The sequence below is a fragment of the Myiozetetes cayanensis genome, unplaced genomic scaffold (genome assembly GCF_022539395.1).
Source record: "Myiozetetes cayanensis isolate MyiCay16 unplaced genomic scaffold, myiCay2020 scf6-25, whole genome shotgun sequence".
Lineage (NCBI taxonomy): Eukaryota > Metazoa > Chordata > Aves > Passeriformes > Tyrannidae > Myiozetetes > Myiozetetes cayanensis.
Window position 1 is genome coordinate 48,995,865 of NW_026087853.1, and position 22,838 is coordinate 49,018,702.

The 22,838-nt window shown below is 41.8% G+C and overlaps 1 protein-coding gene and 1 long non-coding RNA gene across 10 annotated transcripts in view; one reads left to right on the plus strand and one right to left on the minus strand.

The window, feature by feature from the left end:
* Positions 1 to 269: 269 nt before the first annotated feature.
* Positions 270 to 22,838, plus strand: part of PLEKHA7 (pleckstrin homology domain containing A7) — a 170,209-nt gene continuing 147,640 nt past the window's right edge. For 2 of the 9 annotated variants that reach the window (XM_050336353.1, XM_050336355.1), the window contains exons 1-3: positions 10,083 to 10,201; positions 10,326 to 10,402; positions 10,550 to 10,607. In XM_050336353.1, the coding sequence (XP_050192310.1) occupies positions 10,119 to 10,201; positions 10,326 to 10,402; positions 10,550 to 10,607 (218 nt within the window). In that variant the 5' untranslated portion in view covers positions 10,083 to 10,118. Of the gene's footprint in view, positions 323 to 10,080; positions 10,202 to 10,325; positions 10,403 to 10,549; positions 10,608 to 22,838 lie in introns of those variants that run through there. The other 7 variants (XM_050336357.1, XM_050336367.1, XM_050336356.1 and 4 more) reach the window with 6 other exon arrangements.
* Positions 5,248 to 10,278, minus strand: LOC126650965 (uncharacterized). The gene is made up of 3 exons (XR_007631534.1): positions 10,150 to 10,278; positions 8,611 to 8,718; positions 5,248 to 5,746 (listed from the first exon to the last, which is right to left on the minus strand). It is a non-coding gene; the product is annotated as an uncharacterized LOC126650965 (long non-coding RNA).

Here is a 22,838-nt window from a genome sequence, read left to right on the forward strand (position 1 = left end):
ATTTTTTTCTGGTTTTCATTTTTTGTTTAAAGTATGCTTTCCTGTTACTATAGCTACTGGTTATGTCATGCTCACATACAGATGGTTTATTGCATTGCCTTTGCAAACTGACTGATTGCTGCTGCAAATCACTGAAGGCAGGAGTGGAAGGGATACAGGTGTGTAGCAGGAGACTATAAAACCAAGGAAGGATCTGAGCCCAGCACAGGAAGAGGGCTCTCTATCAGATGTGGGGGATTGTCAAGAAGGCACACTTTCTAGGATTGTAAAAGAAAGTAGGAAGAAACCGGAAGGAAGTCGGATGCTGAAAAGCTGTGATGAGGTATGTACACTTCACCTTACCAGAAAAATCAGGCAGGATGGTTAACTCTCAGTTATCTCCTTCTGGAGCCAAGCAGATCCTCCTGCAAAGGTCTTCGAAAAGAGGAACTGGGAGACCACAGTCAGAAGAGGTTGTTCTGCCTGGCAAAAGCTTATTTAGGAAGAGGGCTGACACATTGGTGAGTTAGGAGCATGGTGAGAAAGTAACATCTCTGGAAAGATGGGGCAGAAGATGCTAAAATTGAATCTTGTCTGGAGTCTTGTGTGGGGATTGCTATTAGTATGCCTAGATGTGTGTTAAGTGATCTACAAAGCAGCAGCAAGCTATTCATGGGTTTATTAAGAAAAATGAAGTGCAAATCTGCTTTATCAAAGGCTTTGACACATTCAAATTTGAAAACACCCTGTTGAACATGTTAGTTGGTCTTAATAGTAAGGGGATTCAGGGGTGAAGTTTCGGGTCTTGCAAAGCAAATGAAGAACAAACTTCAGGAGAAGCCTGGACAGTGAATTCAGGGGTCTTTAATTTCTTTAGAAAAAATGTCTTAGTGAAGATTGTTGGGAATATGTGGCATTCTGCTTGCTTTGAGTGTGGTATGTAAAACATTCCAAAAGGGGGGGGCAAATATGGTAATGGCAGTTGCCAGAGGAGCTGGAAAAAAGGGGTAATAACAGTCACAGGATAATGGACTCAAAGCTGGAGGAAAAAAGCTTTGATGGGAATAAAGAAGTGAGGTATCTCATGTTGGGGAAGGAAATAAAATGCATAATTTGTGAGGAAACATCAGAGAATTGAACAGTTTGATTTAAAATATTGAAGTTTTTAGTCTTAGAGGTCAGTGATGTCTGTATTTCCATTTGTCATGTTCCTTAAAGAAGGATCTTCGTTATACTCAGGTGTCCATAGCCATGGGATGACAGTGAGCCCATTTGTGTTCATAAAAATGGAAATCACTTCAAGTGTCTGCTTTAAAACAAACCAAATGTTGATAGTTGCAGGTATATCAATATTGAAGAACTGAGGGCTTCTCAGTGCCAGGCTTACAGTGCCCTTTGACAAAAAAATAGAAAAAAGACCCACAAATTTTCCTTTCTGGAAATGATCTTGTAAGTGACTTTGGCACATAATTGTTCTTCTGTATTTCTCCCTTCCACAAGTATCTTGAACACTGTGCAGCAATGTGACTATTGCCACCTCTGTTTGGAATAATAAGACCTGTTATGACAAAATTACGACTATCTGTTATTTAATTTTTGATTACCAAAGATATCTTAGTCTGAGTATCCTAGGTGCTGGGTATGTAAATTATTGAGACTTTGTGAAATGCAAAAGAGAGAAAATGAAGAGAAGAAGCAATAGGGCTGTGTTAAATATAGTAATCATAAAAGCCTGTGTGACAGGAAATTGTAAATTGACTTAGTAATTAGGAAATGCATTCATTCATTTTTGCTTTTGCATGCATTTTTGTGTATTTCAGGGGACGTGCATAACTTGATTCTATGACTATAATTCTTTAGGACAATTGGATACTCCGGTGAGAGATGCTTAATTAGATATATTCAGATATATGCACCTAAAAGATAAAACAGTAGGACGTCTTTAAACAGGAAGGAAATTTGTTAGGAAAATAGAATTATTTTGAAGATGTCTTCTCAATTCCACAAAGGGTACTTGCAGCGTGAACATACTTTTAAAAACTGACAGTGGTTTGGAAAAGAAAACATTTTAAGTAAAGATAATTACCTTTTCTTTTTACTCCTAGGAGAGTTCAGCATGGTTTGGAAGGAGAAGTTTGGATTTGTTATGCAGCACGAGTGTTGCCTTCTCAATGTCATTTTCCCATCTGTCTTGCTCAGCAGTGTCACTGTCTCGGCTGATGCCTGTGTGCAGTCATCAGTCAGATCACAGTGACACAGTGAGCCTGAAAACTATTCTTGTACAATGTCATGCTCCATATCTCCCTCAAAGGAACTGTGGATACAATTTGAACTTGTTTATATTCTTTCCAGTGGCCAGGAAAATGAATAATTCCTTTTTCCGTATTTGGAAATCCCTCAACAATAGATTTACCATTATTTAATCTTTCTTATTTTATCAGCTATATTTATCTTCTGGTGCTCGTGGAACTCTATTGCTGACACCAGTCCCATAGAAATTTAGGGAAACCTCTCAATCTATTGCAAGGGAAACAGGCTATAAAAATCTTACTTTGTCTAACATTTGCCATCACTTTCCCCACAGCAAAAATTGTCCTGTGCACAAAATGCAAACGATGTTTCATTTAACGTCATACTTATAAAAAACCAAAACACAATCTATTGGTGACAATACATTTTCTGTTCTGTTCAAGATTTATTTGGCATTTGTATTAATATGTATGAATTCTGTCCTGGAAAGTACTTAGGCTGGAACTGAGTGATGTCTTGCAGATGGTGTGCCTAACTTTTAGTGACTCTTGCTGCCCTTCACTGTGTCTAGCTCTCCTGGCTTCTGTGGATTATGAGTTTCGACTGAAAACATTCCAGATCTGGAATGAGCATGCGCTCTATATTTAGTCATGTCATCAGGAGTACCATTGTGCAAGTTGCTTATCTTTCTTAACTACATCAGGGATTGTCCTTCCTCTCCTTGTAAAGAACAGAAATCTTTACATTCAAATGGCTGCCACGAATTCTTCCTGTGAACTAGCCAGACACTCAATAACGGTGTACTTTAGTACATATCAGGCAATGACACCTATTTCTAAAATTCTTAATATTTTGTATCGGCTTCTGTTTTCATAGAAATCCAGGCTAAAAGGGATCTTGTGAGGTCATCTCTTCATAATTCCTGATCTAAACCAAAATAAGTATGCTTAGAATCTCCCTGCCAGAAGCTTTGTCTGGGCCAGCCTTCAGAAACTGGTGATAAAGCAAATGCCATGACATTCCTACTTAGGCAGTTTTGCTCCTCATTACATTTTGGAATATTTCTATGTATTTCTATCTTCAAATTTATCTTGCATAAATCAAGCTGATTTCTTCTTGCCCTGACATGGATGACCACGGAAAAAAATTTGATTGGTATGTATGAAATCCCATCAACTGCATTTTAATTTTGAAATAATACAGTAATGATCCTTTTGTTATCTTGCTTGCTTTCCTCACCCAGTAAGGTAACATTTGGTCTTTCTTTGACTTGAATATTTTTAGTTTGTCCTCTTCTTGTTGTAAACAACTTTTGGACTTGAGACTCAAAAATAAAGCAAATCTTTCTGCATATTTGATCTTCTCTTTACAGTGCTCTTTATCCTACAGCATGACACAGGTATTAGCTGTGCATGGCCATTTTTTCTCTTCCAAATAATTGGAGAGTTCTGTTATATACTAATATTTTTATTCTTTACTGAATTACTGACATTAAGTAATCCATTACATATATTGCTTTTTTTCTCTAATTCCTTTTGAAGAAAAGCTATCTGGAAGTGTCTGAAGTCTACCATTTTTTGTGGGTTCAAATTTGCAGCAATTGGGGACCTCAGCAAATGTCCTTGAGTTAGCCAGGGACAAAGGAATCTGTTCCTCTTCTTGTGCTATTTTTGGAATCATTAATACTGTTCTCCTGAAGTGGCTTTTTCCCCATGCCGTTTGGGAATCCAACAGTTGAAAGTTGTTTTCCTCAATTTGAACAAATATTCCATAGTGATTCCTTAGTGAAGTTTTTCCATCATCTGAAAAAGCACTGTAGTTTTGGAGTAATGGCACTGAAAATTTTCCAGGCATGTTGATTTGCCTAATGTCTCCAAGACCTCTTTCATATTTTGTATTTCCCTATTGTCTGATAACATATTTTTCTACCTGTAAGAATCAGGGTATTGATTTCTGGTCTCTTAAGCTCTTGCCACTGCTGGATGGGAATTGCACTGCACAATCTTGAAGAACAATTTGGTTGCATAACCCATATTTCAGTATAATCAGAATTGCCCTGAAATTGTCTTGCAAATTAATCTGTCTTACCATGAAACCTTTCGTGGTTTTAATTCTCAGCTGTTCTGAGCACAGCTGCAAAATCATGCTAAAAGGCATATTACATGTTTTGCGTTATGGCTTATGACTTTCTTAACCAAGATTTAATAATTGAATTTCACTGCTCCTCAAATGCTCTGCCTCTGTCTGGCCTCGCACCTTTTATAGATTGTGCTTGTCCTTTATCAAATGTACAGGCCATGATGAAAAAGCCATAACTAGCAGGCTTTTCTATGCATTGTACCTCATTTAAGTTTCCTGAAACAGCAGCAGCCTCTAAATCATCAAATTCAATTGTATTCAATTCTCAGGAAAATAGGAAATAGATCATTAGAGTACAAGGCAGCCTGAAATCCAGCTGTGATTCTGTAACCTCCTAGACACTGGATCTAATTGTGACTGACAGAAATTATAGTTTTAATTTTTTTATTATTTTTCCTATATAATGTCTCCAGCATTATTTGCAGATTCCTACTCCATGTTTTGTTGAAAAGTTATAGTATATGAAGGGTTGAAAAAGTGCAGGGAAACATGCAGACCTGACTTGTGCAAGGGGTGGTGATGTGTGTAATACAAGTGGAAAAAAGAGGAAATGAAAAGATTTGGATGTTGCCACCGACAGGGTGAAGTTGTAAGGGCAAGTGCTGAAAAGAGAGGTATGACGTAGAAAGGATGTTCATATTTAGTGATTTTACACTGGAAATAGCAAAGGCATGTAGTGATAGGAAAACAGGTAACACTTTTAAACTGAAAGGGGGTAGTTTTAGATTAGCTATAAGGAAGAAATTCTTCACTGTGAGGATGGTGAGGCACTGGAACGGGTTGCCCAGAGAAATAGTGGATATCCCATCCCTGGAAGCGTTCAAGGACAGGTTGGATGGAGTTCTGAGCAACCTGGTTTATTGAAAGGTGTCCCTGCCCATGATGGGAAGGCTGGAACTAGATGATCTTTAAGGTCCCTTCCAAACCAAACCATTCTGTGATTCTGTTTCTATGAAAGTGTAGATACAGATTTTGACATACTTTAAAATATATACCACTGCTCTCCCAAGGCAGAAAAAAAATTAATTAATTCATCCAAAGTGTTCCCAGGGGATGCAGACAAAGCAAGCAACATTAGTAACACATTCCTATAAAGCTGCCATATTTAGATTCAAACTTGCAGTATTCAGGGATCTCAGCATGTCTCCTTGAATTACCCAGTTATCAATAAAGGAAGCATAAAATCTCACAGCTTTTATTAGACCCTTAATATTGTTGAAGAACATATTTCACTACCTTTAGCTGAGTTCCTGATATTGTGCCTCAAACTCCTAATTTTACCTCAAATAGTTTCTTCCACACGGTGCCTTTAGAGAGCAATGAATGATATGTAATCGAAAAGTGGCTGAGATCAACCAGGGAAAACTGGAACCAGAGCCTGGAAAAAAAAAAGAGAAAGGAAAAATCAGAAGAATCTGGTAATCTTATTAATGAATGATGCCTGGAGGCATTCTTCTTCTAGGGATCTAAATCATAAACCTACCTCCTGATAGGCCCAACACAAGTCAGCTTGTGGACTTGTATGAATCTAGAGTAAGTTTTCATCTTGATCTTATTTTTAGAATAGAACTCTGCAAGTTACTGTAATAAAACATGCTTTTTCAATAATGTATTTGCCTGTAATTAACAGATGTATGTGATAATATGCTAATGCCACAGGCAACGTGATGCATCAACTCAGTATCTGGTCATATAACAAGGGTGACAAATTGAAAAAGGGAGTTTCTAACTTGATATAATGAAAGTACGTTCACCACAAGAACATGGGAATAAGTTGCTAAAAGAGGCTGTGGAATTTCTGTCCTGATCATTTTCACACCCTTAACTGGACTAAGACCTGAGCCACCTGGCCTAAATTCAATGGTGACTCTGCAGGGGGCTGCACTAGATGACCACTGTCTCTTTCATTGCAAGAACTGAAGGGAATCAGTGAAATAGGATCTGGGATCAAACCAAACAGAAGAAGGTGGCTCTTCATACACAGCTCAGGTAAGATGAACATTAGGAACACTTTGCTACTGGCTGGCTGGAAGTTATGTGGGCTGTAGTCTGGACAGGTTCACAGAAAAAACTCATTAGGAGTTACATATGTAAATAACATCTTGCTCAAGAGCTTTCTGAGCTCAGAGCTTCTGAAGACAAGCATTAGATGTAGGTACCATAGTTAAGGGATAAAGGGAAGAAGCTGGGGAGTTGTATATGATGGTTTGGCTCTTTCACTCTTCACTGGCACCTGCTCCTGTTGGGGCGTGAGACTGAATATTGGGCTAACCAGACATTTAGTGTGACCCCATACAGATGCTTTTAGGACCTGAAATCCAAAACACAATTAATGTTTATTCAATTAAGTTACTATTCATTTGAAGTGGAGAAGCTTATTTTGTCATGGTGGTCCACCGGCCAAAGTGTGGTGGAGTTCCAAGCTCAACTCAATGAGTTCATGCAGCTGACAGAACATGAAAGACTTGCTTCATAGCATCAAGGCAAATTAATCTTTCCAGAGCAAGACTTTGTCTTATCTCTTCTGCACAGACCTAAACATGCAATGACACTAAGCAACTTGTATTTGATTTACTTTTTAATTGCATGAGAACTGACCTTATTGCAGGTTCTGTGATAACTCACATCTAACCACAACATTACCTCAGTGACTCAGAATTGTCAGGGCTTCTGTGGTGGGTTGATGCTGTCTGGATGGCAAGTGCCCACCCAAGCCACTTTGTCTCTACCCCTCCTCAAATGGACAGGGGAGAGAAAATATAAAAGACTCGTGGGTCAAGATAAGGATGGGGAGAGAGCACTCAGCAGTTACCGTCGTGGGCAAAATAGACTTGACTTGGGGAAATGAATTTAATTTATTACCAATCACATCAGAGTAGTATATTGAGGAATAAAATCAAATCTTAAAAACACCTTCCCCCACCCCGCCTTCTTCCAATTTTACTCCTGATTCTCTGCCTCCTCCCCATCACTGGCACAGGAGGATGTGAATGGGGGTTGTGGTCAGTTCATCACACATTGCCTCTGCTGTTCCTTCTTCTCAGGGGAAGGACTCCTCACACTCCTCCCCTGCTCCAGCATGGGGTCCCTTCTGTGGATGACAGTTCTCCATGAACTTCTCCAACTAACTCCTTCCCATGGGCTGCAGCTGTTCATGAGCTGATCTAGGTGGGTTCCTTCCACAGGGTCCAGTCCTTGAGGAAAAGACAGCTCCAGTGTGTGTGTCCCCTGGAGTCATGAGTCCTGCCACCAAACTTGCTCCAGTGTGGGCTCCTCCCTCCACAGGTCCAGAGGTCCCTGCCAGAATCCTGCTCCAGCACAGGCTTCCCACGGGGTCACATACTCCTTTGTTCATCCATCTGCTCTAGCATGGGGTCCTCTACAGGCTGCAGGTGGATCTCTGCATTCCCACAGACCTCCACGGGCTGCAGGGGCACAGCTGCCTCACCATGGTCTGCACCACAGGCTGCCAGGGAATCTCTGCTCTGGCATCTGGAGCACCTCCTTCCCTTCCTTCTGCACTGACCTTGGTGCCTGCAGGGCTGTTTCTCTCACATATTCACACTCCTTTCTTGTCTGACTGCAATTCCTCCAGCACAATAACTTTTCCCCCTTTTTATATACATTATCCCAGAGGAGTACCACTGTCACTGACGGGTTCAGCTTGGCCTTGGCCAGCAGCTCGGTCTTGGAGCTGGCTGGCATTGGCTCTCTTGGACATAAGGGAAGCGTCCAGCAGCTTCATACAGAAGCCACCCCTGCAGCCCCCCTGCTACCAAAACTTTGCCATGGAAACCCAATACAGTTTCAAAGAAAAGCAACACTGAAGATTTAGTATTAGAAGTTTTAATCAAAATTCTGACTCAGGATAAAGGGCTACAAGATACTCCTCCTTTGTAATTGTGGATAAACTAAATTTCTGTGAATTACTGGAAGACGATAATACTGAGGAAGAATTTTTGATGGTGCACTGTCAGAGCAATTAGTCTACAGAAGTCAGCAATACTTCTGCAGGTTTAGGACTCTGCTAGATTTTCACTAAACCCCTACAAAACTCTTGATTTCAAGCCCATGCTTTCTCCTGTGCAATTGAAATCAAACCACTTTGCAACATTTAGGCTGGAATGTGTCCCACAGTAACAACCATTCTTCGTTGCTAGAAAATGACACTGGTATAGTGTCCTCTTCTCCAATAGTGGCCAAAAAGGGAGGTCCACACAAGGCCATCCTGATGCACCATACCTGCATGTTGTCTGAAACTGGTATGAAATTGAGCAAAGCCCTCTATCTCTTCCCAATGATGCTGTTTTTCCTGCCTCCTACTTTCTTCTGATTATTTATTTTGGTTATCTGGAAGAAAAAGCAAACATTATCATTTTCCCTGTACTGCATGCAGGGGTTCTTCCTTTACTCCACAGCCATGTCCTCAGTGGTCTCCCCTATTTTACTAACCTGTCCCCAGTCAGGCACATCTACCCTTTCCTACCTCTCTTTGCAGCCTGTCTTTTCCCTGTTTAACATCCTCTTTCTACCCTAGGCTAGCTAACATCCCACCTCCTGGCTTTTTGATCCTTCTCTCTCCCCAGTATCAGACCAGCAAGAACTCCCCAGAGCCATGCTTGGCTCCAGCACTGCTGCCCTCAATGAAAGAAGCAGGTGGAGATTTTCACTCCCTGAACCCCTTCAGCTTTGCCAATCTCCTTCTCCTGCTGCAACTACCACTATGGCCAACCCAAGGCACCAGCCAGGACTCCCTCACCTGGCACCCATCTTCTGCTGGCTGGCACAGAGGACCAGAGTAAGAAGCCTAAGGGCTCTGCTGTGCGGCAGAGCATCCCTTGCCTGTTCCATCCACCCTGTCCCTAAACCACACTCTGGGTGACCTCAGCTTTGCCTGGAGCACTTCACTCCATCCTTTGCTGTAGCATCCCCGTCAGCAGCACCTGTACGGATCTTGGTGTCACAGGTCTGAGCTGGGAGCCAGCAAAGCCTCACTGAAATGCACTGAGCGGGCTCTCTCATGTTACCACTCCCGCCTTTTCTAGGTCATTGATGAACACAGGGGCTGGCACAGGTCCCTCGCGATAGCGGTGACAGCTCTGCTTTGTCGCCTGGCTCTTCCTGCCTCTCTGCGACGTGTTTGAACCTTGCTGCCACCGTCCCATCTGTGTCCAAGGTTCAAAGTCCCTGCGGCCCGTCTGCCTCTCCTCACCTGCCACCGCTGGCGAGCGCGTACCCCGGGGCCCGGCGGCAGCCAGGTGCGCTCACACCTGTACATCCCACCCCTCTCCCCCGGGCGTTCCGGACGCGGCTCCCACACCGGGGCACGAGACTCTCCCGAGCGAGCGAGGAGCGTCCCTGGGGATGTGCGCCCTCCCCCGGGGCCGCTCCTGCCCCCGAGCACCCTCTCGCTGCCGGGCGGTGCCCGCGGGGCTGAGGTGGCCGCGGAGGTGGCCGCGGAGGTGGCCGCGGGGGGCCGCTGCGCCTCGCCGGGGACGGGGCCACCGGCGCACGCGGGTCCGGGGGGCGGGCGCGGGGCAGCGGCGGACAAAGCCGGCCGGCGCCTCCGCGCAGCTCCCGCTCCCGCCGCCGCGCCCGCGGCCTCCCGAGGGGCGGGAGGTGTCGCCCCCGCCCGCACCGCGCCGGCGGCGGCCGCGGTGGCGCTGCCGAGCCGAGCCGGGCGCTGGGCGCCGAGCACCGGCCGCCCGCCCGCCCGCACCCCGCCCCGGCCGGCGGCGCGCACGGCGAACATGGCGGCGGCGGTGGGGCGGGACACTCTACCTGAGCACTGGTCCTACGGCGTCTGCAGGGACGGGCGCGTCTTCTTCATCGAGTAAGGGGGCGCCGCGCGAGGGGTGCGGGGAGGAGGGAGGGCGGCCCTGCTCCCGCCCGCCCGCCCGGGCGGCCGCACGCAGTCACCGCTAACAGGTGCATGTTTTCCGCTTCTCCCTTCCCAGCGACCTGACCCGCACCACCACCTGGCTGCACCCTCGCACCGGGGAGCCCGTCAACTCCGGCCACATGATCCGCTCAGGTGGGTGCCCGGGGGGCGGCGGGGCCCGCGAGCGGCGCCCCCCTCCCTGCCCGCGGCCGGGAGGCACCGCGGGCGAAGTTCTCACCCCTCCTTCCCGCTCTCAATCTCTTTCTCTCTCTCTCTCTCTCTTTCCCCCGTGCCTTGCAGACCTGCCCCGCGGATGGGAGGAGGGGTTCTCGGAGGAGGGCGCCAGCTACTTCATCGAGTGAGTACCCGCTCGCAGCCCCGGGGGCGCTGGCGGCGCGGCCCCGGCCCGCCCGGGGCTCGGCTGAGCCGCTCCCACCCCCGCAGCGGCCCCGCACGTCCGCCGGGCTCGTTAACGATCCGCAGGCGGGAGGCACAGCGGGCTGCGCCGTGCCACGGGCAGAGTTGGCTGCCGGGAGCGGCGGGATGCGGGATCCCCCGCAGCCGCGCTCTCGCGGTGCTCAGCAACAGGTTCGCTCGGAGGCGGCTCTTCACTTTTCCCTTTTTTTTTTTCTTTTGGTGTTGTTTCCTCCCCCCTCCCCGGTATTTCCAGAGCGGTGTGTGGCAGGTGGAGCGTTGCACTGCTGAGCGCCGGCCGCGGTGGAAGGTGTGGATGGTGGTTTTGTTGTTTTAAGTGGCTCGTGGCTGCGGACGCAGCCCCGGGAAGTTTTGCAAGTGAAAGGCTTCCTCTAGTGTTTCTTCCCAGAGACGGGGCTGAGCAGATGAACTTGCCGTTCCAGGGCTGGTGGTGGCCGTCGGGTCTTTCTTGTAGCATTTCTCATTCAGAGAACAGTTAAAAGCAGAGATGTGCTGCTTACTGAGGTGCTTTTGTTCTGTGGGATGCCAACATATTGGAGTAAAGTAGGATAATTAAGAGAGCCACTTTAAAACGTTGCATATACAAGGCTTTTACAAATGTAAACACTGATGTAAAAGTAGAGATTTGATCAAATCAGTACAACTCAGGGACATCCTGCATATAGAGATATGTGTCACTTGTGATGCCACTGCATTTTTCCTTTGGAAGTCTGAATGCCTGACAAATTTAATGGAACTAAGACAGATTGGAAAACACTGAGACTATCTTATTGCTTCAGTGCAGGACTGGGATGGCTAGCCCAGGTCATTAAGTGCAGCCCCCAGTAACTGCTAACAGTTGTGTCATAGTTGTCTGGTTTTGAAATGCCTACAGAGCTTACCCCAAAACCTTTGACAAACTTTAGGTTTTTAGTAAACATCAGATTTCCAAACTGTACTGCGCCAGGAATTGACTTGGAAGGAGGAACTGACTGAAGGCATCTGAAATGCCTCGCAGGGTAGAATGTTTGTTAAATAAAGTTCCAGATGATCCTAATATGTTCATTTTTCACCTGTAAAGGAGAAAAAAGGCACTGAATCTCTGTTTGTCTGAGCCAGAGAATTCCTTACAGTGCTGGGCTGGGTAGTTTAGCTCTTGACTAAAGGAGGTAGTAGCAAGGCATTGGAGAGCAGCTTAATACCACTTAGAGTTGCCACCCTTTGTCTGTGGCTAGTGAGTTGAAAGAAAGGAATAAAAGTTCTTTTGGTTACATAGGTGGCTGATGAAACTCTTAAAATAAGGTAAGTGCCCAGTCTGTAAGTGTAGTGTAAGCAGATCCTTTACCTGGGTACATCAAGACAAACTTCTAGATGTAGGAATACATCTATTTGCTTTCCTGTCCTTTTCAGAAACTTACTAGTGCAGTTTTAGAACAGCTTAAATTCTTGTTCCCAACTTTGGGAAGAGCACTTAGTGTCTTGTGTGTCAGCCAGTTACAAAACTTTTAATTTCTGATCCATTAAATTAGAGTTGTGGGCAGTGCATTGTCATAACTTGTGCTAATAACATTCTTTAGCTTGGGCTGGAATTGCTCTAGGAAATGAAATAGGGAATGGAGCATGTATTTCACAGAGCAATTGGGTAAACCTGACCATCTTTGGTCAAGCAAAGTTTTGTGAGGAGGCACAGCAATTTTTTGACATAAATCTGTTCAACTGTACTGCTTCAGACCCAAGAGTCACCTGATACTGAACATGATATTCACCTTTTCAGCACTGATACTTCCCCCAGCACTGCTCTAGCCTCTCTGATTTCAGCTCAGAGGCTTCCTGAGCCAAGTGGAATTTCTCATTTTGATTTCCCTAAACATGTTGAGCTCTCCTTGTGCTCATATAAACATCAGCATCCTCAAATGATGATTTCCACACCTCACAGCTCTGTTCATTCCTCCTATGTTGCTACCACGTGATGAGTTCTCAGCTTACAGAAAAGGTTACTGGTCCCTAAACGCATGATTTCACATGTTGTGGTATTAAATTCCATTTTCTGGCATTCCAGCTCACAAAACCTATGAACTCTCCTGGATAACTACCTACTCCTCTTTGTACTGGTGATAGTTCCAGTCTGGTGTCATCCACAGAAATTTCCTAAGTGCATTGTTACTCCTTGGCTAATAATTTATTGAAGGGTGTCGGGAGGAATATTCCAAGTAACCTCTCTCCCTTGTGATAACTTCCAGTATTAATACAGCCCAGTATTGTGGTTTTCCACTCTGGCCACTTACTGAATGTATCTTAAATACCTGATTTCTGGTACAGCAGTAATGAAAATATTAGGTAAAACATTGGATGTGAGCTGTCTGACGTAAAAAAACCTTAACTAATCCTATGTCCGTTTACTTCCATGTCTGTATTGCTTCTTTCTATACTGTGGACAAAATTGACACATCATAGAGTAAAACAAAGGTTTATAATCTGGTTAAGGTTAATATCAAAGCCAGGTGAGCTTTTCTCCCTTTTCACATAACTGGAGTTTGAAAATTTCCAGAACTCTACTTCTGTTGGATAGAAGCTTTCCAAACCAATGTGCTGTGATTTAGAATGTTTTTTTACTGTTCTGTAGTTACACAGATGTCCTGTAGTCTAAGGAGTACTATTTTCCTTTTGGTTATTTACTCGAGATGCTCGTCTGAAATCACATTCCCTCTTAGCCTTGTTTTGCTCAGCTAAGCAAGCTGGGTTCTTTGTCCAGTCCTTAAAAAGGGCTCTCTGTCTCCTTGATTATGCTGTAGTTTTCTCTGCACCTCTTGCAACATGAAGTCATCTTTGTTGCATTTGAGTGAACGGAGTCGTATGCTGGAGTGAGCTTTTGTGAGGCTCTCACACAACAAAAGTGCTTTTTTGGCTCTAAAAATTTCTCAGTTTTCTGCAGTTTAGGTTGTTTGTGTATTTAGGAAAGACGCCCACACTGACAGCACATGTGAATGCTGCCAATTGACTGATACATGCAGATCTTTCTTTTCCTTTTCTGCTTTTAACTTCTAAGACTGTTAAGTTATATTAGGAAGGTACATTCCAGTTCTTCCCATTTTTTTCCCATCCATGTCTTCATGAATGATTTTATCTGTTCCAGTTATTCAGGTTTTCTTAATAGTAGCAAACCCTATTAGTGCAGTTCCGCCTCTTATCCTAAAATCACTAAATAAAACAGTAAATTATGTATAAACTGATTTTTCTGGATCTTCATCTGGTAGTTTTGGCAAAACCTATTTGTCTAAAAGTATCACGGATGTTGCATTTTCTGGCTTGGAATGCTCAGTACGTCTTGCACCATTCTTTTCCATCTCTTTTGTTTGTTTGTTTGTTGATGTTTTTTGAGAAGTCTTGTGTTTGTTGGGCAGCTGCTTTATGGGAGAGTTGCTGCAGAAAGGTTGTTGCTGAGCTTATGTGGAATTGAATGGAAACTTGACAGCACTGGCTCTGGTTTGTTTGTGGTAGTTGGGTTGCTGATGTGAAGTGTTGAGGTTGGCAGACTCTCTTTGGGGAAGGAGATGGGTTCAGGGCAAATAATGACTGACGGTAAACCAGTGCATGTATGTGATAGTTCAGATTTTTGTTTCCATTTGCTGACCTTTTTCTCGTCATCCAAAAGACTTGGAAAGCTTTGAAAGTGTGGAATGCTTTTTTATTACCTTTTTGTAGCTTTCAAAGATTGATATGACTGCTGATGTGAAAGGATCTGTTCTTCCACTGTTGGATACCTAACTGGCTTGTATTTAAGTGTGTTAAAAAAATGTACTGCTGCTATAGTATTGCACATCTCAAAGGTAATATTGCATTCAAATTGTAACCTAGAGTCAGGAAGAGAAATCAGCACTTAAATATCTGAAGTCAGTTTTTAGTTCAACATGGACTCTTCTTTGGGTAACAGTGGATGTACAACAAACAAAAATGTGAAATTGGCATGTTCATAGTGATACTCAGTAACTGGTTTGCAACTGCTATTTTTTAAGTCTTCTATTTAGCTTGTACTCTATGAAGGAAATATGTGTGGTATGTAGTTCTAGTGTTTGGAAACAGTAAAAGAGTAAAGCACACTAAACTGAAGTATACCTTTTTAACTTTGATTATTCCATGTCAAGCCTGTACATTCAGGTACAGTGTCACTGAAAATTACACCGAAGCTCAGACTCACCCATTGTGGGCTCCAGATGATACCCACTTAATGATTATTTAATCACAGAAGCCCAAAGGGGAAGAGACCATCTGGATTATTGAGTTCAGTCCTTTTGATTATCTGAGAAGATTGTTTTATAATCTCATTAATAAGTTTAATCAACAAGTGTCTCCTGCCCTGCAGAAATTCCTGTGTTCCCCACTCCTAGCAGGATGTTGAAAACTGTTTCCTTTTAGTGGCTGTTTATGTGGGCTGAAGCACTGTTGACTATGTATTCCATGACCTGCTGTAAAGACAAATTATTATTTCTTGTTCTTACTGTGTTTTCCACGGTGGTTGTTGCTGTAGAAGTAAAAGATATTGAAGCACTTAACTACTAAGGAGTAGTGATGACCTTCATAATGAGATCTTTAATATAAATTATGTCCTTTGGGGTTCTTGAACCTGTGCTTAGATAAAAGGTCTCAATTAATGTAAGTGAGTAAGTACTAAGTAAGAACTCACATGAAACCCACTTGTGAGGAGCTGGCCTATGAAGACTTTAGCGTTTGTGCATGGTCAGTTTGAGATGTGGGAAGCTCCTGAAGCAGAATAAAAACTAGGTAGCTGGAACCATATGAGGACTTCACCAAAAGTGATAAATTTACACCATCTCTAGAAAATTTGAGCACAGTCTCTGGCAAAATGGAAGGGCTTTGTGTGCTGTAGAGTTTCATGAGGAAGCTTTTAGGGAAGGAAACCTGGACTGGTTCCACAGCAATGGGGAAAAGGTCAAGTTTGGATAAATCTTGAGAGCACCACGTACAGCAACCTGAATTCTTGTAACCGGTGATAACCTACAGTCAGGAGGTGCCCTTAAGAGGACTGGACTTCACTGAGGTGACTTATACAGGTGGAAAAGCAGGTATGAAATTGGGAAGTGGAAGAAAGATGCTAGAACCGGCTGTTGTGTTGAAAGGCGAGGGTCGGGAAGCTGTCCCATCCTGGAGTTCTGCAGGAGCGATCCGTGGTCTTGAGCGGCCTCTACTGGTTCATTTGCAGGAGATTAGACAGCAGGAGAAACACTGCCACGCTGGGGGTGAAAATGTGTTGATTCTTCTTCTTAATTTTCTTGGGATAAAGTGTTCCATTTGGGCTATGGGAAACAGAACTATTTACAGTAAAAGTAAATATTACAACTTTTACGAGTTTCTCTGTGTTCTCTCGTCCTTAATTCTCTGGCTCTGGGCTTCGTCAGGCAGCCTGTTTAATAAATTTTGTTCTTCTGGATTGTGAACAGAATTGAGCTGGGAATATTGGATCTGCTGGTTAGATACAGTAGCCATGTTTCATTCCAGTTGGGGAAACAATTAAGTGTCCTTTTTTGATGACAGCTGAAATGAGAGATCACTCATTAATGAGTGAAGAAAATGCTGATAGATTTGTGCTCAGGCAAGGATTGCTGACAATTGCAGATGGCCAAAGAAGTACTTTGTAGTTCAGCTCCCAGAAAGCAGGAAAAGGGTGCTTTCATGCTGCCTGAATTTCAGAGTGCCCTCTGGAAGAGCAAGCTTGGAAATGTGTGTGTTTGGGAAATGCCACGTGCGGTTTGATTCAGCAAGGTATATGAATGAAGAGGAATATTATGTGCATTCCTTGGGGGAGGGAGAAGCCTATAAGAGGAGGTGCTGTGTTTTTGTTTGCTTTTACAGCAAGGCTGCACCAAAAAGTACTTAGCTTGTTTTGTCAATCCATGTTTGCCTTTATTCCAAGATACACAGATGTTGGAAAACTGAATTTTTACCACTTGAGGAGGCCAGCAAGGATAACATACACTTAGGGGAGTGGTTTGCATTAATATGAGATGGTTTTTTGTGTGTTGAACACTCCTGAAAATCAAAGTTGTCTGGGAAACAGAGGAACATTGTTTTGTTCTGGTTGGGGTTATATGGCTTCCTTTGTGTTGTAGCTCAGGAACAAGGGCATGAACTGGTTCTCCAAAGCTGCCAGCATCCACATTTTGTTTAGTACACATTCTAGGTTTTTGAACATTAATGTGTCAGAAAAACTTCATTCATTCAGCCTCTAGCTGAAGCAGTGTTCACTTCTGCATTCGTTGAATCTGTGCAGGTGAATGTATGCACATGTTTTAGGAAGGTGCAGGAAAGTAGTGAGGGTTTCAGTATTTCTGAAAGTCTGTCTAAAATGTAAAGATGAAAAATAAATACAGTTTTACTGGGTGGGTAGAGTCTTAAAAATAGTTTTCATAATCTTATGTTACATTGCAGACTGCTTTTACAGATGTGCGATATGTCTATCCCATCGGATGAGGAAATAAATAATTTATTCCACACTTTTATTTTTGTTACCCATTAGTTACTAGAATCTCCAATACTTGGGACAGCAGAATCTTGATATTAATACTACATGTTTTGTTAGAAAAGGTTGCTTCTTCAATCTATCAGTAGTAAACTCTAGCAACTGGACCTAGTTAAAAGGGTTACCAGTCTGCAGGTATATATGTAGTATGTTTTAGTATTTTATAAAGGAGGAAAAAAAAAAGGTGACTTTTTCCAGGCAGGTCTAGCAATGTTAAAACAATCTTAGCAAGTGTTTCAGTGAAAAGAGAAATGCTGTGAAGTACATGGGTGCAGGTTTTCTCATGTATTCTGTACCCTGCATTTTCCCATCATTCCATTTGCCGCAGATGGATTATACTAAAATGAATTTTTACCTCGCTACTGATCAAAGTTTGCCATCATCTCAAGTATTTACATTTCATTGGTACAGATTAAGTGTACTGCTTCAGTACTGTAGTGCTGCATCCCTATAAGACCAGCTTCAATAATGTGGTGTCACATTTATTTAATATCACGTCCGATTCTATCCAATATGACTGTACACTCTAATTTACTGCTAAATTTAATTTGTGTTGTCTTTACCTCCTAGATGTGCTTTTTAAAATTTTTTCTTTATGACCTTGTGTTGGATAACGGTAAAAGACGGGGCATTTTATTTATAGTTTAATTGTCTTTTCCTGCAGCATTATTAGACAGTTTTACAAGGTCTGCTCTGAGATATTGTCCTTAGAAGCAGAACTTTTAATTTAAAAGCAGATTTGTAATTAAAGATGTTAAAATCCAAGAAGAATCTCATCAAGTGCCCAACCCTTTTCTTTTTGATTCTTTGCCACGCAGTACTTGGCAAGAATGTCACTGACTTGTCTAGACAGGTACAAAAGCTTGTTACCAATACGTAGTAGGTATGTACTTGTCTGCCTGAAGTTTTCTGTTTAATCCCCTTTTCCTTATTGCTTATCTGTACCTTTAAGGATTTTATCTTTCTTTAATAAAATGTACAACCAAAACTCTTAAAATGAGGTTTGGGTGTACTGATGAAACAAAGCATTTGAGTAATGCTGGGTTTTATTTACAGTTCTTTGTCAAGTGAGGACTTTTATTACATTTTTATTTACTTCCTAGAGACCAAATATCCTGATCTAAGAGCAGACTACTAAGCAGTTTGAAAATGCACATTGATTCTGCAACATGCAGATGATTTTTTCCGGGAGCTCATGTAGAATCTGATTGTAAAATATGACTAAGCAGGAAAGCTGCTGTTAATTTTTGGTTTATTTCATCTGTAAAAATGTAGTTACTGTCTTTTGCAAGCTGCATATTTGTTTCAAAATGTTATAGTTCCACAGTCATCTTCAAAGTAGCAAAATGCTTGAACAGCAACTTCCACTTAACTTTCATGTTTATTTTGTTCTTTGCTTTTTGCAGTTACTTCTTTGTCCCTTTTCTAGACAGAAGAAAGACTTGTTTTGATTAACTTAGGATATTGATATTATATAAAGGAGAGCAATGAAAATACAGAGGTACTTTTTGCTTATCAAGCAGCATGAATCAGAGAACAAAACCTAAAATAATTTTTTTTTTATCAGGTGTCTTTTTAAGGCGGTTTTTGGGTGTTTTAAATGTGTGCTCTGCGGGTTAACCTCTTAGTGCTTGAGTTCAGTGCTTACTTTGAATCAATGAACTGGAGTTTATTCTAACACCTGTTAGTTTCAGCAAACTGTTTAAACACATCTGCAGACAGAACTGTGCTAATGGGTGTGATTCACTATATGTAATTTTCATTGGCTGGTAAAGCACCATCAGTAGTATTTTCTTTGCCTTTTTCTGAAGTTCAGGAGTTAAAACATTAGCTGTTTGGTGAGATAAGACTGACAAAATCTAGGTGTAGACAGTTGTTCTCCAGAGGACATCATGGTTCAAAACCATGTTGAATTGCCTGGAGTAAGTTAAATTAATAAAACATAGCTGTAAAATGGTAAAAACCATTTTCCTTAGATGACACTTGTCAAACACTTGATATTGATTGTTACCATCTCAGAATATCAGCCCTATTTTTCGGTTTTTTTTTATTTAAAGAGAAGAATTTGTGAACATGCAGTTTTTTTAATGTGAAGTTGTTGCTTGCTTTCCACTTAAGACAATTATATTGTCAAGTGGCTTGAGCAAATGTTTTTATTTCCTTCCTTGGAAATAATAGATTAATGCTGTTCTTTAAATACCATTTTTGTGCTTCATATTTTTTAGCACAGAAATATTTGAATACTTGTTTCAGCTAGTGATAAGATTTATTCCTTCAGCACTGTGCATGTTATTACTTCCAGTTTTCAATTTTAAATCTTTGGTTTTGCTCTTCCAGTGTGTAACTGTGCAGTAATCTGAAGTTTGAGCTCATTTATATTTAAAAAAACCCAAAACGATGTATTTTTACTTGTCTCATGTGAAATCATATTAAATTCTTTTAGTAAACAGCTTACAGGTGTCTGGTTGGGCTTTATATAAATCATTTAACAAGGTATTTAGTCCTTTGAGTTGAAATGTGAAATGATAAATCTTCACTGGAGTGAGGTGTTAGTATCAGTATAAGAGATGCTTTTTGGTGCCACTGGCTGTTTTTTCTCCCGTTACTGCTAACATGTTTGAGAAGGTGGACAGATAAATCTCTGGATAAAGAGTCCCTCTTGAGAGTCACATTCCCATGCCTTTGGAGAATATTGACTTGTCTTAGGAAATACTGAAACAACTGAATGAGGGAAGGGAAATTGGAATTACCAAGGTCTATGACAATGTCCTTCGACCAAGACATGAAACAGCATTCACGTTTATGACTTTCAGTATGTTTCCACGTGTGGTGTGTGATTGCTGGGCATTCAGTATGTGATTGTTGGGCATGAAATCCAGGTTTCGCGGCTGCATTTTTATTGCCAGTTGAAGGATTAAAAAAAACCATTGCAGGTAGAAACATAAATTGCAGTTAACATTACTAACCTGAAACATCCAGTGTCAAGGTTAAACACAAGATATTAAAATACACGATTAAGGCATTCAAACACAATACCCAGTTATTTGCTGTGCAGAATCTGCTGTATTGATGCAGAGTAGTCCTTGCTTAGAGATTTACAAGTAATACGGATTTTTAAAGTCTGGTAGTTTCCCTCTTCTTTACTGAGCAGTTTGAATTGCCACGGCAATATTGCTGGTTTTGCCAGGTGATCCAGAGAATTTCAGGACAAATGTTTTCAAATTTTGTATGAGATTTTAATAACCCTTGCACTTGGTGCATTTCTGCACTGCAAGGAAACATCCACTCCTGTATAATGACTACAGTAAGGAATAATTTAGTTTGGAAGGGAGCCTTAAGATCAAGTCCAGCTTAACCTGGCACTGCCAAGCCCACCATTAAACCATGTCCCTAAACACCCCCAGTTCCCTTCACTGTTCCTCACAAGATTTGTGCAGGAGATGCTTCACCACCTTCACTGCTTCTTTGAACGTGGAAGGTGGCATCTCAGCTGTGACTGTAATTTTGGAAATGTAGATAAGTAGTGAATTGAAAGCTTTTTGATGTGGATTTTTGGATGTGTCTCTATATGTTCAGAAATTAGAAAAGAGATGAAGCATTTTGAACTGTCAGCAGGGTGGACTTGAAAAGGCCAGGGCAGTGTTTATGTTGGATACTATGGACTGTTTCAAATACAGTTCTGGAGGCCCTTCCCCAAATCTCTGTCCTCTTTCTGCACCTTTTGCTGCTTATAAAGAAGTTCAGAGGTTTTTATTTTTTCCATTGATCAGATGCAGTGGTTGGTTGTGGTGCCGAAATGGTTGTCCTTTCACAAGTCAAACCTGTGTTTGTGGTAGCCTAGGGATGGCTGGGTGACGAGGTGCTTGGAAAGCTGCACAAAAAAACACAGGCAAGGCTCAAGAAGGACACGATAGAGCTTTTTACGCATCAGCCATCTCTGGGGAGAATAAATTCTTGAGTGTGCAGGGAGCAGGATGTAAAACTTAGTGATGTGGGAGGGTTGGAAAACATTGGTTTAAACTAGTTGCAAATAAACTGTTAAATGGTATTGATAAATAACATGGGCAAAAGACAGAAATCAATGAGGAAAATAGAAGTTTCTGTGTATGGGTGGTATGATGTTTCCCTCACCAGAAAAGTAGCATTCGGAGAGAGGGGAGCTGCAGGAGACCAGTTTTTTTGCAACTCATGTTCCTTGACAGGTCCAACAGAGGAAATACAGTTAGCAATTTGAGGGGTGTCTCTGATTAGCAGTGTGCTGTTCTTGTGTCACTGGTGGGCAGACAGCAGAAGCTCAAGTAAGCTTTGGTTTATGGAAGTCAGATGAAGTGTTGCCTGAAATCTTAAAAAGAAGTAGCTCAAATCTGTGTTTTTAAGTAATGTGAGTAGCAAGGCCAAAACAGAATTTCTGAGTTATTGATGACCAGAACAGAGTTTTGTTTGTGTAGGGAAATGAAAAGACTTGTAAATTTATGTTTAGACTGTCATACAGCTATTTCCTGAGTGGTTTCTATAATTTAGGATGACGTACATTGTAAATAGGCCTATTACCTTTTTTTGGTGGAGAGTGGGAGTATAGAAAAAACAGAATTTAAAAATATAATGGGCTGCTAGTGAATAATAGATATATTTCCTTTAGAAAGAAAATGTTAGATTTTCTGATGAATTTTTAAGATATCTATGATTAGAACCATGATGAGAAATTCTATTAATGTGATGAATAAACTGTGATAATTCCAAGTGGGCTAATGCAGATGGAGTCAGTTTAAAAGTAACATTTGGCATCAACAATTTTATTTTTCCCAGAGTGTTAATGATAGATTAACTTTTTTTCCTTTCATTTAATTTCTCAGAAATTCTGTTAGTGATAATGAACATGGTTTTTACCTGTTATTGGGTCTCTGAATGAGAGAAATGTGCTGAAAATGTTGTTCTTGGTGAATTTCAACATTTGTAAAACATGTAAGTGAAAACAGAAAATAACTTTAGCATGATTATATGTTTGATTGATTTAATAAAGTTCTTAAGTATTCTGTCACAAGGTTTCTTGGTTCTGCAAGAGTACAGAGTACAGAATTTGAAAGACCATTGACCTCTACAAATGTATTAAAAATTCTACCGTGTTACTCATTTTTGTGTTCAGTTTGGCTCAGCAGCTCTTCCATGCCACTTAACTTGACATTCCATTTAGTTTGGCTTCTGAAGTTTGTAGTGAAAATGTTAAATTGCAGTGTAAGACTTCCCTACCGGGGAGGTGAGCAGAAATATGAAAGAGGTGTGAATTAATAGTGCAGTGGTCTGTGAGGAATGTCCACATGAAGAATTAAAGTGGAGGAGCAGCATTAGGAGAGCCCCAAACTTCTGCTGATTTGAAGGGACTGTGCCTCTTTCTCAGCTGCACTCTGGCTTTCTTTAGCTTGAGCTCTAGTTCAGATGTTTAGGAAATATCTGTACCTGATGCATAGGAATGGATTATTGTAAGAAAACTCAACTTTCTGCAAGCTTCTAACTATCTGTGAGGTAGACAAAACACTTTAACAATCAGAGAAATTACTTTTTGTGGGGGAGTAGTGTGTCAGAAGTTGGCAGTAGCTGAACTGCTGTCTTCATGAACAAAATTACTTCTGTTTATGAACTATA